Source organism: Rhinolophus sinicus, linkage group LG05 (assembly GCF_036562045.2).
Source record: "Rhinolophus sinicus isolate RSC01 linkage group LG05, ASM3656204v1, whole genome shotgun sequence".
Lineage (NCBI taxonomy): Eukaryota > Metazoa > Chordata > Mammalia > Chiroptera > Rhinolophidae > Rhinolophus > Rhinolophus sinicus.
Window position 1 is genome coordinate 97,440,761 of NC_133755.1, and position 16,911 is coordinate 97,457,671.

The following is a 16,911-nucleotide window of genomic DNA, read 5'->3' on the forward strand; positions in this document are numbered from 1 at the left end:
CAAGTCATTAGTGCTTTACTGTCCCACTGTTAAAAATAATTGTGCATCTGAGGACCACCAGAAATCTGTCAGAGGCTTCCAACATGAAAGATGGTGAAAAAAAGAAACAAACAGAAGAAACCCAATGGAGACAAAACCACTGTAGGAATCAGAAGAAAATTCATACACTATCATTAATAACCTCAGAGAAGTTAAGTATATTATATCCATGAAGCAAGAAGCCTAAAAGGGATTTTTCAGAAAGGAGAACAGAAACAGAAGAGCAAAAATAATTAGTTCAATAGAAAAAAAAATTTAGGAAATATCCTAGAAAGTAGAATAAAAAGATAGTTGGAAAATCAGAGAGAAAATTACGAAGATTAGAAAAGCAATTCATGAGATCCAATATCCAAATGATAGTTTCAAAGAAAAAGAAAAACAGAGAGAAGACAATTATAGAATTATCAAAGAAATAAGACTGAAAGGTTCTATCCAGTGCATAACATAGTGGTTAGAACAAAAAGCCACACAATGTAAATCATATCAAAAAATACCAGGGACAAGGACAAGATCCTAAAAACTTCAAAAAAGGAAAAACTAAAAGGTTACATAGAAAACCTAGAACCAGAGTACCTTAATACTATTCAACCTCAAGACTAGAAGCTAGAAGAAAATGAAGCATTGCCTTCAAAATGTCAAGGTAAAATTAACTTCAACCTGGTATTTTATAACCAACAATCTACTAATAAGGAGGTATCCATTTGTAGCTCAAAACCTTCACCTTCCAAAGACACTTACTTTGATAAGAAACTTACCGTAGGCTACATTCTAATACATGAGGAATTAAATCAGAAAGGCGGAAGATGTGGGAATCAGAAGCCAGAGTTCCAATACCAGGGAGACATGGAGGATGTTGGTCAAAAGAAATTCCAGGATGCAGCTGTAAAACCCTTCTCCTACACTGCAGGTGAAGTATAAACACTTGGGATTGTTTGACATTATCCACTAAAGCTGAAGGGATAAAATCTGACCCAGCAATTTTGTAATTTGGCATATATTCAAAAGAAATGAATGCACATGAACACCAAGAAAACTATCGAAAAATATTTGTAATATCATGATTTGCAATAACCCAAATTTGCAAAGAATCAAACATCTATCGATAGCAACATAGCTTTAAAAAAATTGTGGTACAATCATCATAAAGCTGAATACTATATAGCAAATGGAAGAATAAATTATTGCAAGATAAAAACGAAAAATGGATGAATGTCACAGACATAATATTGTACCAAAGAAGCCAGGAACAAAAGAGTTACATGCTCAATGATTCCATTTATACTAAGTTCAAAAACAGATTTGAAATCAGTCTATGCCTATAGAAGTCTAAATAATGACTTCTTTGGCTGGGTGGATATGAGTTGGGTTAAATTGGAAGAGACATGAAGGAGCTCCAGAGAAACTGGTAATATTGCATTTCTTGATCCGGGTGCTTTGTACATGATTTTTGCTTTAAAAAATATCCATTGAGCTCTTCACTTGTGATTTGTGCACTTTTCTCCATAAATATTATATTTCCATAAAATATTTATTTTAAAAAGTGGAACAAATACTAGAGAAAAGTAACATACAAGATGGGAGGATGAAGAAAGAAGTTAAAGGAGTTTAAGATCTTTGAATTCCTCAGGTAAAGTTTAAGAGCGCCGATGCAATTAAGACTTTGAGACAACCAGGCGTGTTAAAAATTTAAGTTCAATAACTAAAATAGTCATACAGAATAAATAACTTTCAAACGAGTAAGTGTAATAAAAAAAAAGATACTGTTCAATGGCAAGACAAATCAAGTTCAGAAAGTAGAAAAAAAAGAAATAAAGAAAACTGATTGCAAACTGAAAGCATAAAATGAGATGGTAGAAATAAATGCAAATATATGGGAGACATCAGCTTTTGGATGCTAATTGAAACCACTAGAGAAAATGAGATTTCTCCCAGGGAGAGCATGTATATTGAGAAGAGAAGGGGCCCTACAACAGAATTTAGAAAAACAAAAAGATGAAAGGTCTGAATTGAGGAAGACAAATCCACCAGTGAAAATGGGAAGGAAACCCTAGAGAAATAGGAAAAATGAAGCAACCCCAAGAGCATCTGTCTGAATAAGATATTTTTAAAGGTAGTATTATTTGTTCAAATTAATCACAACAACAACGAAAAGGCAACCATCTTACAGATACTTTCAAAAGTGGGGTGACTGTAATTTATATCCAAATCAGGACATTTTTGAGGTGTGAAAGGGGATGCTAGTTAGATAGAATGCTAGGACAACAGGTATAAACAAACTACAGAACCAAACTAGAATGTACAGTATACTCATATTTCTTGTATGTGAAAGCTATCCTCACTGGAAATTATTCTCCCCATCTCAGTATAAAGGTAATGTTGGTTGCGAGAGTACCAACATATACACAAATATGTTTAAAGGAAAAAAATCCTTTCTAATCATAACAAGTTCTTCCAGAAACTAATGCTTGTTTTATGATATGATTCACCAATCATATGTGAGTGGAAGGTCTAACAATGTGTACGCAAAATTATCCGAAAATCTTAATTCCTAAAGGAATGGCAGACAACAAAGATAGAGACTAAAATCGAAGTTCCACAACCACAGGAGTCAGGTATCCTTTTTCTTTTTTTAACAATTTACATACCTTCATATGTCAATAAAGTGGTTCCCAAGTAAATCTAAGCAATACTGTGTAAGATAAAGATTCAGAGATACTTTACTTGTTGTTTGATTTGTTGTTGTTTTTAACCCTAGGACTCTGCAGAGCCTTTAATAGGTTAATACGTAATCTAAATTTCCAAAGATAGGAGATATACTAAACAGCACATCCTAAATGATATCAACCTAATAATCTTCCTTTTCCGAAACCCTCTCTTGGAGTAGCCTTCCATGGAAAACCTTCAGGGAATACTGGAGTAGGGACTAATAAATGCTCATTGCCAAAGTCTTTTCCATGAGTAACTGGAAATATTTGACCAGTAGTGGGAGGACATCCAAGTGGTCCCAGCTCCACACTATGAAGCAAGGATCTTGGGCTATCATTTGCTCCAAAGCCTCCATTTCTTTACCCGTAAACTCGGGAGTTCTAACGAGATCAACTCTTAGGTAGCATTCAGCTCTAAAATGGCATAGTTTTATGATTTGGATGTCTGACCAGGATCTAGGTCTCTCCTAGAACAGACTGATCTTTTTCATCCAGGAACTTCTGTCATGCACTTTCTTGTTAAGAGACTAAAAGGCCCTAAGCTGCATTGCATTCCTGGTGAATCATACCCCGGGGTGTGATTATTTTTTATTATCTCATGATAAGCACCCTTTGGTCAAAATTTATATCTTAATTTATGTCACTCTCCCATTAATTATGATGTCTATTTAGCACCAATTAAGATGTTGTGACATTAATTTACCAGGACAGATATTCAGCTTGATGAGAATTTTGTTTTTAGCATCTTTCCTAAGGTTATTTTGGAGAAATTTAAGGGCCTTTGATCCACCAGTATCACAGAATCTAAATCTGGGTCCCACCCTCTCTTGAAATCTATGCAATCTAAAAATAAGAATCACCTCTCAAGGTGGTAATCCTTTCAGAGAAAAGGAAAAACTGGCAGCTATTTTGCTCCTGAAAAGGATGCTTCAAGAGATTTAACTAAGTAAGTTTGTGAATTAAACATAGAAAAATGTAGCTTAGTAAAAAAATTACTTTTTTAAATCTTAATGCTAATACATATAGCTATGAAATACTCTCCAAGGGAAGTACAAAAGTCAATAATTATCACTTAAATTTCAATTGGCCAAGCATTCAGGAACAAATTAAAGAGAATGCTCTTTCCTTGGTTCTCATCTATGAGTATTATGAGTGTTATGACAATGTGATACTATGAGTATTATGATAATATGATACTAATACTCATGTACATCTTTCAAAAACAAGAACTGAGGGGACCCATTATAGGTCTGAAGCCTACTGAGATCAATGGCAGCCATGGACTTCCCTTAAGGAGAACTAATAGTCTCTTCTGGGAAATCCTCTTTGCCTCATCTGCATCAAGGTCACTGGCCTTGGGGTGGCAGAGAAGTCATCTGTCGTTTGATGCTTATCGTTCTGAAACCCAATGTTAAAAAAAAGAAACAGGCCACAATGGAATCACCTTTGCTAAACCATGTACCAAACAAAAACTCCATAACTAAACTAATTGCAATATCAGCCTCTCCCAGGAATAGAGTTTTAAACCAATAAGTCTGAAATGTCCTAATCAATACTAGTGAGATAATCTTCATGATAAAACCCCTGCCATGCCCTTCCCTCCCAAGCAATGTGACCTGGCTTAAAAGCAATCTTTTCCTTTCTTTTGCTAATAACTCCCTTGCCACATCTTTTGCCTACAAAAACTTCTCATTTTAGGGGCAGCAAGTTGGCTCAGTTGGTTAGAGTGCAGTGCTCAGAACTCCCAGATCACTGCTTTGATTCCCACATGGGCCAGTGAGTTGCGCCCTCCACAACTAGATTGAAAATGACTTGACTTGGATCTGATGGGTCCTGGAAATACACACTGTTCCCCAATATTCCCCAATAAAAATTAAAAAAAAAAAAAGAACTTTTCATTTCGTACAATTCTTGAATTGCTTAATAAAGCCAATAAGCTCTTCAAATTTACTTGGTTGAATTTTGTTCCTTAACACTACAATTATGAAAGTATTAGGAAATCACATAAGAAACTATAATATACTATAGCAAACAATGTAAATTTATATGACCTATTTTTGGGGAGAGGTCTCCTGACATAGAGCAAGGACTCTATGAACAGAATGTTGATGTAGAAACTTGGCAAACCATAAGGCAGAGAGACAATACGGAATCATATTCTTCTATAATCCTTGTGAACTTAGAGTAAGTTAACCTAAAGTTATTAAGCATATTATTGAATTGGTATGAATAATAATGCTAAATTACAACCAAATAAGAATTCTGCAAACTACTCATGATTTTTATGTTTTGTATCAACTCATAGCAAAAACTCATAGGTATATTTGATTTTTATTATAAATATCACCGCTGTTACAAATAAAAGGCCCCTCCAACTTTTACCAATTCAATGTAAGATTCACTTAAAAATGCTATTAAAATTATATATCCTGGATCACCAAGGAGCCCAATACATACGATTCTATTTTGATGGACAGCTTAAAACAACTACATTAAGGTACTTACCTTGTGAGCAAAATGACCAAGTAATAAGCTGTCAGTAACTGAAGTATTTGCATCACTTTCCAAGATGTCAATTCCAAAATCTCTGCATGAATAAACTTGGAAGCTTTTTAGATGAAGATTGCTACTCCTAAAAATCTATATTTAAAAAAAACACACAAAAAACAGCATATGTTATGGCAAAGGTCTGAGGCTTGGTTTTCTTGAAGACTTCCCATAGCTTCTTTAATTATTAAGTATAAATAAACATGCTGCACCATATTTAAGCAGCTTTTGCCCATCAATACCTGCAGACATCCCAAAGTTGCCCTGAGGTCAGCACTAACTAGTCCCCTCTGGTAACGTCCTATCTGTACTTTTCATTTCTCCTCAGTAATAACTGACACGTTAAAAAGGTCAATGTGAATCTTTCACATATCTAAAACAAACCTGTCGGTGTCAAATCACACAAAATTAATAGAGAAAAACAGAGCATCCAAGAACTCTAGTACTTAACATTTTCCTCAGTGTAGTATGTACTACTAGTGTCAGAAAATTGCAAGTATGAAATAAGTAATTCAGGATGACTATAGACTCAAAATATGTTATGTGCATAGATATTTATCACAACTGGGGTTAGTGGGCCCAATCAGGGATAAAACATTAAAAAAATATGTTTGATAGTGTTTAAAGAATCCTTGTAGTTTGGGGGACAGAACCCTTCTTTTTTACCTAGCACTGATATTAACTATGTGATCTTGGGCAAGACATCTAACTTCTCTTCGACCTCAGTTCAACCATCTGTAAAATCAGGGTGGAAATCAGGACTAGAAATTACTCAACAGTCATCCCTTTACTCATTAAATAGGGTCATGGCTTCATTCGTATCTTAAGGCGGAAGTGTCCTATTAATTAAGGCCAAGGTAGCCATGATTTACCATAGTACCATGCTTCTACCTGTGGATCAGTCTTTGTGCTTGAATTTTCAAGAATTAAGTAGCTTGCATCTCCCACTTTGTATGCACCAATAACTTTTATACAATGATAGCTCTTTGGAGACTTAAAGGTTTATTTAAACAAAATAGGTATGATCTGAACTGATAACTTGACGACAGTTGTTACCCAATTACAGGCATCTCAAGTTCTGGAAAATATGCTCATATTCAAAAACAGCTAACGCCTAGCACTAACTAGAAAACCTGGTAATTTTTAAAGGAAACCAACACACAAAAGCAAAAAGCCCCTATTTGTGGTGTAAATACAGTTTTTATGATGTGCTCTCACCTCCCTCTTCTAAAAGAATCACTCTACGTTTATGAGACATGGTGAGGGGAGCGTATTTTTCTCAACTTTTATTGACATACGTACAGAAGGGTTAGATTGCTTGAGTTGGAATCCAACAATTCTTAGCTGTATGACCTTAGCAAGTATTTTATCCCCAACCCAGAGTTTTCTTATCTAGGGAGAAGAATAATGATGTCCCTCCACCAAAGGTTATTAAGATGATTGAAAAAAATATCCAAAAATACTAGCTACCAATATCATTAAATAGGTATAAATTTATGCTTACTCACAATAGAAATTTTACCTAATGGAATGTTTTGTTGGAGTAACTATATGCATGACTCTTACGTCTAATGACCAGAATACAATCAGATATATCTAATAATGAAATTTATGAAATTTAAGCTTATGAAATTTAAACGTAATGTATTTTGATGATGCAGAAGGTACTTCTCAATGTTACACTTTCCAGAGACATTATTATCAGCATTGCTCTATTACCAGACAATCCTGTTTACTAACAATAATAATGGCAGCTGTTATTATATACCCAAGAAGATTCACATACTCTTTTAGGCACTTTACATGCAGACACTTATTTAACTATCGAAACAAACTTATCCTGTAGGTACTATTACTATTTCCATTTTATGAATGAGATAGGGAAAACTAGGGGATATGCCTAAGGTGACACAGATAGGAATTGTGAACATAGGAATTGTGAATGTAGCTAACCTATAATATTATATTACCAGTAGTTACACATGTACACCATAGTTATACCCGAAGAAGTGATCATCACGATAAGTCCATCAACCATCTTACACTGTACCATGTATCACAATATCACTGACTATATTCCCTATGCTGTACATTATATTCCCAAGACTTATTTGTTTGTATAACTAGAAATTTGAACCTCTTATTAACCTTGAACTTTTCTCCCCTTTTAAATTGTTCAATTGCAGTTGACATTCAATATTATTTTATATTAATTTCAGGTGTATAGCATAGTGGTTAGACATTTATATAATTTAGGAAGTGATCCCCCTGACTACTCTAGTACCCACCTGACACTATACACAGTTATGACCATATTATTGACTATACTCTTTATGCTTTACTTTATGTCCCCATGACTATTTTGTAACTATCAATTTGTATTTCTTAATTCCTTCATCTTTTTCACCCTGCCCACAAATGGTCTTGACATCCTCGTCAAAAATCAGTTAACAATAGATGTATGGGTTTATTTCTGGACTCATTTCTATTCCATTGATCTATATTTCTAGCTTTGTCCCCATACCACTCTACCTTTCTTATTGCCTGATAGTAAGTTTTTCTTACTATCTTCTTTTTCAGGATTGTGTTTAGAGAAGTTACATTTTAAATTCCCTACTATCATATTAATTACTCTCCTTTACTCTCCTCATAAAAGTGAAGTTCCAAAAGCAGTGTCATAACTTGGAGTTCTTAATTGATTAAAAGAAGTTCAATCTTTAAGTATATATATATATTTTTTTTCTTCCATGGATTTAGCATTTCTGGTTGCAAAACTTGAGAAAACTGACTTTAATGATTGTCTGATAACGTTTTTGTTTTATTAGTTTATTTCCTCTAGAACAAAGTTATTTAAAAGGATGGAGACAGAGTTTAAGCCTTTGCAAAGCATGAACTGCTTCTCTAGATAGAGGGCATGCAACAAATGTTTCTACTGAATTGAAACCCCTATGTTCATAGTACTTATGGGAAACCTAGTATTTTATAAAATTAAATGAAAACAAAATATTAAATACAATTGGGATTCTTCATGTTAGCAACGCTAATTATATGTTTTTCGGCTTTCCCCATCCATAATTATCTTCCTCTTATTGGCTATATCAAATAAATGTCTGACTTTCTTATTGTGACTTAATTTTATGTTTTTATTCTGTTTTCTGAATGCCCTATAAACATATTTCTTCATCTATGTATCTTAGGCTCCAGATTGCTAAGTGGCAGAGACCAAGTATGTGTAATTTTCTCTGTGTAGCACCAAATAATGACCCTGGATAATTTTCATATGTTGCTATTAACATGCAAAGCTTCCCTGTAACAAATCATTGTGATAATGAAAAGTAAATGATGGATGTGAACTTTCTTCCCTTTTGAGTAAAATAGAAGAAAATTTTGTTCATTATAAAGGTAACAATGGCACCTTGAGCTGGAATTTTTGTGTTCCAATGATGAATAGCACTTTTTCTTAAGATTGAAGCATGTGCTATTCAAGATATTAGGGTATCAAATGCATAACATTTGGAGTCTGAATTCTACACCTGGTTGTGCCACTAACTAACTGTGTAACCTTTAACAAACCCCTTTGTTTTCTGAGCTTTAATTTCTTATCTCTCAAGAGGAATGGACAACTTCTATGACCCCTACTGGCTGTAAATCTGTATAATTCAGTTATTCTCTGTAAGAGTTGCTAAAAAGTCACCATAAAGGAAATGAACTTAACCCTGGACGACTAACCAGGAATTTGTTCATTCAACAACTATCCCATAGAGACCTATGATGCTGTTGTCTCCTTAAACCTGTGTTGATATTGCAATGCTCCCCTCGGTGGCAAATAATCTCCCTTTAAACGGAGGTGTGTAGTAAATCACCATGAAGAAACAAATGACAGCTGTAATAAAAAAACAAATAAATAAATAAAGAAACCTACCTGGACACCACCTGCACTTCCCCAAACCACGAAGTCTTGGAACAGGGTGGGGCCTCTGTCATTATCCCAAGGTGGCTGAAATTTAGGGTATACAAAGAGACCACACCTAGAAAGTGAAACAAACAGTGAAACTTAGCCAATTTCTATGTTTCAAAGTCCCACTTTTTCTCACTGGAAAATATAAAGGTAAAGATAATGAATAAGGGAGAGTGAAAATGAGACCTGTGAGCCTTTTTTATGACCGTCCCTGCCCATTCCGTAGCCTTTCCTCTGTTACCCTCTGTGACCTGCCACTGGATCTCAACCAGGTACAGATTGCCACCATCCCGTTATTCCCTATCAGCCCATCTCTAGGTTCACCCCTGTCCTGGGAGTCTGAACCTCTTCCCCTGCCCTTCAGAACATGATCCCTGCTATTCTATCAGTCCTCTTCTAGCTTTACCCCTTTGCTAGGAATGTAGATACCAGCACCTACAATCCCTCTATCTTCTGTTCTCCCTGAAATGCCCTACCATTGTGGTATTCTGGATATCTTCTCCCTCACATCCCAGGGCTGCTGAAAACTGCTAGATAAAAGCTTCATAATCTTCATGATAATGTCATGACACACGTACTCATCCTAGCTTCAGCTGACACTTCAGCATGGCATAGTAATTGTACTTAATCCTTATTGCAGTCTCCTTATTGTTTTCCATGATAGCAGTATTCTTATACTATTTTTATCATAATTATTTGTAACTGTCAATTATTGAGTTTCTATTATATTCCAGGTATTCTCTTAGGTGCATTACACAAATCATTTCTAATTTTCACATCACACTTTCAATGTAGGTCTATCCCCATTTTACAAAGAAGGGATCTGACTCAAAGAAAAAAAAATTTAGGAGTGAAATCAGCATTTGAATCAGGACATGACTCTGAATCTGAAGTCCACATCTTTCCCATGGTTCCGACCATGTTTCCCAGTCCTTGCTCTTAGCAGACAACCTTATCCTCTACATAACTTTGAACAAGACTTCGAACAGTCCCTTCTCATCTTATAGAGTACACGTCACAGGCAAAGAGCCTCTTCTCCAAAGCTGATTTCCCCAGTCAGCTCCTGAGCCCAGGCACTCTAGGTTCCCAGTTGCTCCCAATCATTGGACATTTAATTGCTTTCTCTATTAAATTCTCCTCTGCTCCCAAAAGGTACATTCTGTCTTGTTTCCCTCACAAGTGACTTCTCTCCGTTTCCCTTTCCTTCACCACCAAACTTTTGTGATCCAAAATGCTTATACAGATACATCATCAAATATCATATGAATGCCAAAAGTTCGACCCTCTCTGAATGTTGCACAAAAAAAAATGTTAAACCATAAGCCTTATAACCAAACTCAAGATGAATTTCCTCAGATTTACCTTGTGCAAGAATGTGCAATATTCCGAGTGAAGGAGAGAAGTGGAGCTTGTGATGTTTGGCTGGTTACAAGATGAAAGAAGTAGCCATAACCAGCAGCACATACCATGTTTCCCTATAGAAAATAAGGATAGTTAAATATTAATAATAATAGATATTCCATATACAATAAGGTTGCTGGAAAGACTCTTATATGTGCTCATTCTGCTTTTTCATTTACTTCCCGTCAAGGTATATTGATACTTTCATGGACTCATTTACTCTTCCACCCACCCATCCCCCACACCACCCCAGGAATCAAACTTATTCTTATTCCTCTTCCGCCAGGCAACTCAACTAGACTATAATTTGCCCACCTCAATAACTGGCATCTCATGTTAAAATGTCCTTGTAAACTTCAACAGTGAGAAGCTAGCATGTGTCATCTAACCCAAGCTCTCCTCTTTAGTATTTGCCAGAATATACAACAGCAAAGGAATAACTTAAAACCAAGTCTACACAAAGTCTTCTCTCTGATCCTTTCAACAAATCAATGGCTATGGGCTGAAAGCCAGTGATTGCATTAGCTATGCCTCAATTCTGAGAAACAGTGGCTGAGTTCAAATACAACTCAAATCTCCTCAATGTGTTTTTGTCTTGATTAGATCATTTTAATCACCTTAATATTTCTTTATAGGATTTACTATCTAAATAATTTAATTTCTTTTATTATCATACTATAAACCTAAATTCTCCACTAGACCATATGAGTTTGGGGCTTTAATTCTGACTGAACTGAACACATGAGATAGTCTTTCTAAATTCAATGAAGTAACTATAATATGTTCATCACGATGTAATATACATGTATTTTAAGACAGAATAGAAAACTAACTTCCTAAAGAGTCTAATATTATATACAGAAGTATTTTGCTTGGCCTACCTAACGTTTACAAAAATTTTTATTTTGTTTCCAACATTTTAAAATCAGGAGACTTGATAGAAAAAAATTAGACTTTCAGTTTTTTTAAAATGCTGAGCCCAAATTTCTGTAGGATAGCTATGGATCAGCTGAAGCTAAAAAGGGGCCTGACTTCTTAGACGATGGATGTATGTTGTCATCGACCCCACCCTTCCTGCTGCACCTACTGATGAGAATGGCCTAGTCCCTGCAGCCACTTGAATTCGCAACTTCTCTCCAGGCAGTAAAGTAAAAGACTTGCTGGCAGCTTTGTATTTTAGTGGGAGAAATGAAAAGCCAATAGATCACCTACTGGACTACTATCTGTGTGCATCTGTCCTCCCTCAGCCTAAGAGGCTCATCCAAGGTCAAGACATCCAGGTCTACCTAGAGAATAGAAGTCAAGGAGCAGATGCCTTGTCTGCCGAAGGCCTAAACCTGTGCTACAGAGACAAAGGGAGCCCCAGTGGCTTCCACACAGTTCATTCTTGATCACCTGGGGATTCTCCATTGGCCTGGCTGGTGTGAGAAAAAAAAACGACAAAGTTTCCTCTCTGTGAGTAATTCAGTCTCCCAAGGAGTATGCGTTATGGGACTAAGACAGCTCATTCTGAACACTGCTATCAGAGCACAGAAAGGAGAATGGGGAGCAGGGATGGTTGTGACACTGTGCAACCCAAAAGGCATTAAATATCTTTCTAAAACACAACACTTTAGTGCCATAAATGGCTCTATACAGGCCTCAGGGGGAATCCTATGCTTTGAGAATCTTGCTAGAACAGTTTCTTAAACTTTAATGTGTACCCAGGGTAGAGTTGCCAGCTTTAGCAAGACAAACAACAACAACAAACACAACAAAAAAGTACAACAACAAAAAAACAGGTACCCAGTCAAATTTAAATCTCACACTTAATAAAAAAACAAACACTAATCTCTTTTTAGTATGTTCCAAATATTGAATGGATATATTTGTTTTAAATACTTAGTAGCTGTATATCTGAAATTCAAATTTAGCCAAGTATGCTGGGTTTTGTCTGGCAACCCTAACCTGGGGTATGTAAAATACAGATTTCTAAGCCCCGCCAGATATTCTGATTTAGTGGGTGTTGGGATGAGGTGAAGGGATAGGGAACAGAATTCTATACTCTTGAGAGCACCACTGGTGGTTGTAATGCAGGTGATGTTTCGACCCCTTTTTGAGAACTTCTTCTCTAGAGATGACTGAGATATTAATACTGTACTGTCTAGTTATCAAGAGTCTTAGGAGATGATAAAAAAGGAGGGAGACACTGGGAAGAATTCAATTTCTGGCAATTTTGTCATGAGCTACTTTGGGAACCCAGTATGAATGGAAGCCACTGTTGAAATCTAAAGAAGGATAGACCTAGATAATCAGGGTGGGAATGTGTTACCAGATCCCAATAAAAAGATTGTCCAATCACTGCAGTGTACACCTGAAGCTGAACAATAATGAATGTCAACTACAATTTTATATATATATATATGGTTACAAGAAGTGGAGTACAGCATTAGGAATAGAGACAGTGGAAATGTAATGGCTGTGTGCGATGTCAGAGGGATAGTAGATGGGAGGAAGGGGGTTAACACTGTGTGAGTGATATAAATGATAAATGTCTACCTATTACATTGTTTTATACACCTGAAACTAATAAAAAAATTAAAATATAAATAAATAAATAAATAAAATAAAATTGCTAAAAAAAAGATTGTCCACCTCAGTGTAAGTTATACTTTATGTTGATTTTTTCTTTTTCTTAGACGTATTTATCTTTTTTGAAGTTATAACCAACTATAATGATAATACTCACAGTAAAGCATTATAGAGAAGCTGCTACCATTCAGATACAAATTTCAGTGTCTCATTTATTTTTACAATGATTCTGAATTCTTATTACTATTGAATGATTATTATTATTATTATTTCACAGAGAAATTGAAGCTTGGAGATATTAAGTAACTTTCCCAAAGTCAGAGAGTTAGTAATTGTCAGAGCCAACTCCATTCATGTCCAAGCCTGAAAGTGTCAGCAATCATAGTCTAGGACAGAGAAATGAAGGTCAGACCCAGAACCATAATGCCAAACAATAGGGTGCAAGTGAAGAAATGTAAACAGTAGGGAGCAATGGAAAGTCACATCACCAGGTGAAGGGCAGAAGAGGAGAGCTTGCTGTGGCCTCCCCAACAATGCACAAAACACTGAACAACACTCTGCAGAACTCAATGTATCATGGGCATTCAAGCAAGATAATTTCAGAGAGAAATTAACTGTCCAAGTAAGCCAGTTCTTTGAGGTGTGCATCTATATAGTTCTAGAAAAAAGTGAGTTAACCCTTCAGGCACCAGATAACCTGGGGGACAAGATAGGCAGTGATAGTGTTTGATATTGCTACATAAATATAGGTTTCCCCAAAATAGGAGAGCTTTTCTGAGGTCAGATTTAACTAAGGAGTTGCTCTCTTCACACCAAAAATCCAAATACAAAATCCCTTCCATCCCCACCACATGGGGGGGGGGGGGGAAGCATGCTCAGTTCAGAGTGCAGAGACATACAGGCAAGAAGGTGGGCCAATTCCCAACAGTAGGTAGGGAAAGACATGACATTTTGAAGAGTATATTTAATAAGGACAGCGGTTCTGAAACTAGCATTATAGGAATTGAAGCTTATGAAGGCTTAGACTTTATGTGAATGAGGACTAGCTACTGATATGAAATGTTGAGCAGAAGAAAAGACTGAGACTGTCTATAATTTTTACTCTATATTATTAAATTGTTATTTAATGAATTTTATTTTATATTTAAATTGTTATTTAATATACGGACATGGTGGCATGGGGCATAGAAAACGGTTAGAATTGAAAGAGTCAGTTCTGACCTACTCAATCACAGAGCTCTTTCTCACAGCCTTTAACAAAACTCAGGTTTTACTACTTTGTGGAAGGAAGAATTGAGAGTGAAAAGTCCAATCATACCCTTTTAGTTATAGCTGTTCTATATTTACCCTTAGGTTGAGTAAACTCATTTCATCCCATCACTTCAATCATTCTAGATTAATATTTTATCGACTTTAATTCCTAAATGAAAGGACTTCAGGTATTATTAAAGGTAGCTCCCTAAACCTGGGTGATCCACTGGCAGTCATAATATTGCAGTACTCCCTACAGAAGGGGACTTTAAAGAGCCTATTCCTCTCTGGTGTGCCACATGTTCCACTAGGAACACACACACACACACACACACACACACAGAACCAAGCAAAGTCAATACGGGATAAAAACTGAATTAGGTTGTTTTAAAACAACCAATACTCAATTCCTACCTCGTGTGAGAGAAGGAACCAATGCCCTAATGTGCCAGTCAGCTTCTGGGAAAGTGGGAATGAGGGCCAGCACTTACCCTGAGGCTGGAAGCCTGGCCAGCAGGTAGCACCCAGGACATGGTGGGGCAGTCAGCACTTCCTGACACAATCACCAGTGCTGTTTCCTTACCTTTAGCTTGTTACTCACTGTGGGCCCCAAGACTCTCTGACCCTGGTTATTTGTAATTAGCCAGCTACTCTTCATTGTTCACTCAGTCACAGAACTGTTTTCTTTCTTTGTGGTATAAGGGCCCATTCTCTCCTGCACTTTGATATTTTGGGTTCTGAGCATTTCCCTGATTTCCTGAGGCCATATAAAATTCTAATCATGTGTTTCACCTACCACATGGAACTCAGTAAAATTGACTTTTGGATATCACAGAATGTGAAGTTGAATGACTATTGAAGATGCTAACGTGACTTCAAGGAACCAGGGCCATCTCTCTAAGATTCCAATTACCTTGAGGTGGCACAGTCTAGAGTGGTAGGTGTCAGTCAGGGATCATTTTGTTCCCCAGGGAGTATTTGGAAATCTCTGAAGACATTTTGGACTGTCACAACTCAGGGAGTAGAGGGATGTTACTGGTATTCAGTGGGGTGAGACCAGGCATGCTGTTCTACAGAAGACAACTTCCCACAACAAAGAATTATATGATCCGAAACGTTAATACTGCCATGGTTGAGAAACCCTAGTCTACAGTCTAGACTGGAAGTCTGTGTTGTCAAAATAATCTCTGCCCATTCTAGTATCCTAGCTCCAAACTTTGATGGAAAGGTCAACCTAAATTTAAAACATACCCTGTTTCCCCGAGAATAAGACCTAGCCAGACCATCAGCTCTACTGTGTCTTTTGGAGCAAAAATTAATATAAGACTCAGATATTATATTATATTATATTATATTATATTATATTTATTATATTATATTATATAGACCCAGTCTTATATTATAGTAAAATAAGACTGGGTTTTATATTAATTTTTGCTCCAAAAGACACATTAGAGCTGATGGTCCAGCTAGGTCTTATTTTGGTAGTTAATTACAATAAGAATGTTTTGGCAGTCTTTACAAGGATGATATTTATACCTTTTAAAACAGTCAAATCTGATGTTAGGCATTCCCAAAAACAGGACATTTATTAGCATTGAATCAGCTATCTCAATTCTTCCCTCATGTTAAAAAAAAAAAAAAAATAGGACACGTGCTCACGATTCTTGGCTTCAGAAGAATTGCTGTCACTGGGTTGACAAATACAAGTGCCTAATATGTATCTTCAGCCCTAGTAGGTACACAAGGAAGTAACATAGCTGTGGATTCTCAGTAATGGTTACACAGCTGGAAACTTCCTCATGGAGTTCCATATGCAGCCCCACCTTCCACATAGTCTGGGTTGGGTGGCTGTGTCTCTACCACACCTATGAGCCATGAGAAAGGCCATGAGTATGTAAGAACTGAGGGTTAGGAAATGGGGCTTCTTAAATACCCACCTTTTCTGCAGATATACCAACAATGAAAAAGGGACACTAGAGGCTAGAAGTGATTATCACACTTAGACATATACCTGCATTTCATTACCAAAGCAATCCAAAAATATTACCAAGACTCTACCAAGAGGGGAAATAGTCAAACATTTAAAGAATAGATTAGAAGAGCTAAGTGCTGATTCATCACCTTTCCCAGACAGGTGCTCAGAGAGCACATATTTTTAACAAATGAATAGATTTGTTGAATCGTCTGCCATAGTGTCATTAGTATTTGCAGAGCATCTAGCTGATCATATATAAATGCTTTCCAAGTGCATTTACAGTTGGGCAGGGTATTGCAACTTTGGTCATCTGTTAGCCGATAAAGCACACTTTTCTTATAAAATAAGCACTTGAACAGTCAGATCACATTACTTCCCAGCCCTTTTTACTCTCCATTCCAATTGGGCATGCTACAAATGATTCATGAGGAAAACCCACATATTTATGCAGGCAGCCAGCG

General features: G+C 36.3%; 1 protein-coding gene across 7 annotated transcripts in view; it reads right to left on the reverse strand.

Annotated features, from left to right (window-relative positions):
• The window catches only part of PKHD1 (PKHD1 ciliary IPT domain containing fibrocystin/polyductin), a 433,016-nt gene that overhangs the window by 230,571 nt on the left and 185,534 nt on the right, over positions 1–16,911 (reverse strand). For all 7 annotated transcript variants that reach the window (XM_019734773.2, XM_074333064.1, XM_074333066.1 and 4 more), the window contains 3 exons: positions 10,612–10,724; positions 9,214–9,319; positions 5,250–5,384 (listed from right to left, as the gene is read on the reverse strand). In XM_019734773.2, coding sequence (XP_019590332.2) covers positions 5,250–5,384; positions 9,214–9,319; positions 10,612–10,724 — 354 coding nt within the window. The remainder of the gene's footprint in view (positions 1–5,249; positions 5,385–9,213; positions 9,320–10,611; positions 10,725–16,911) is intronic.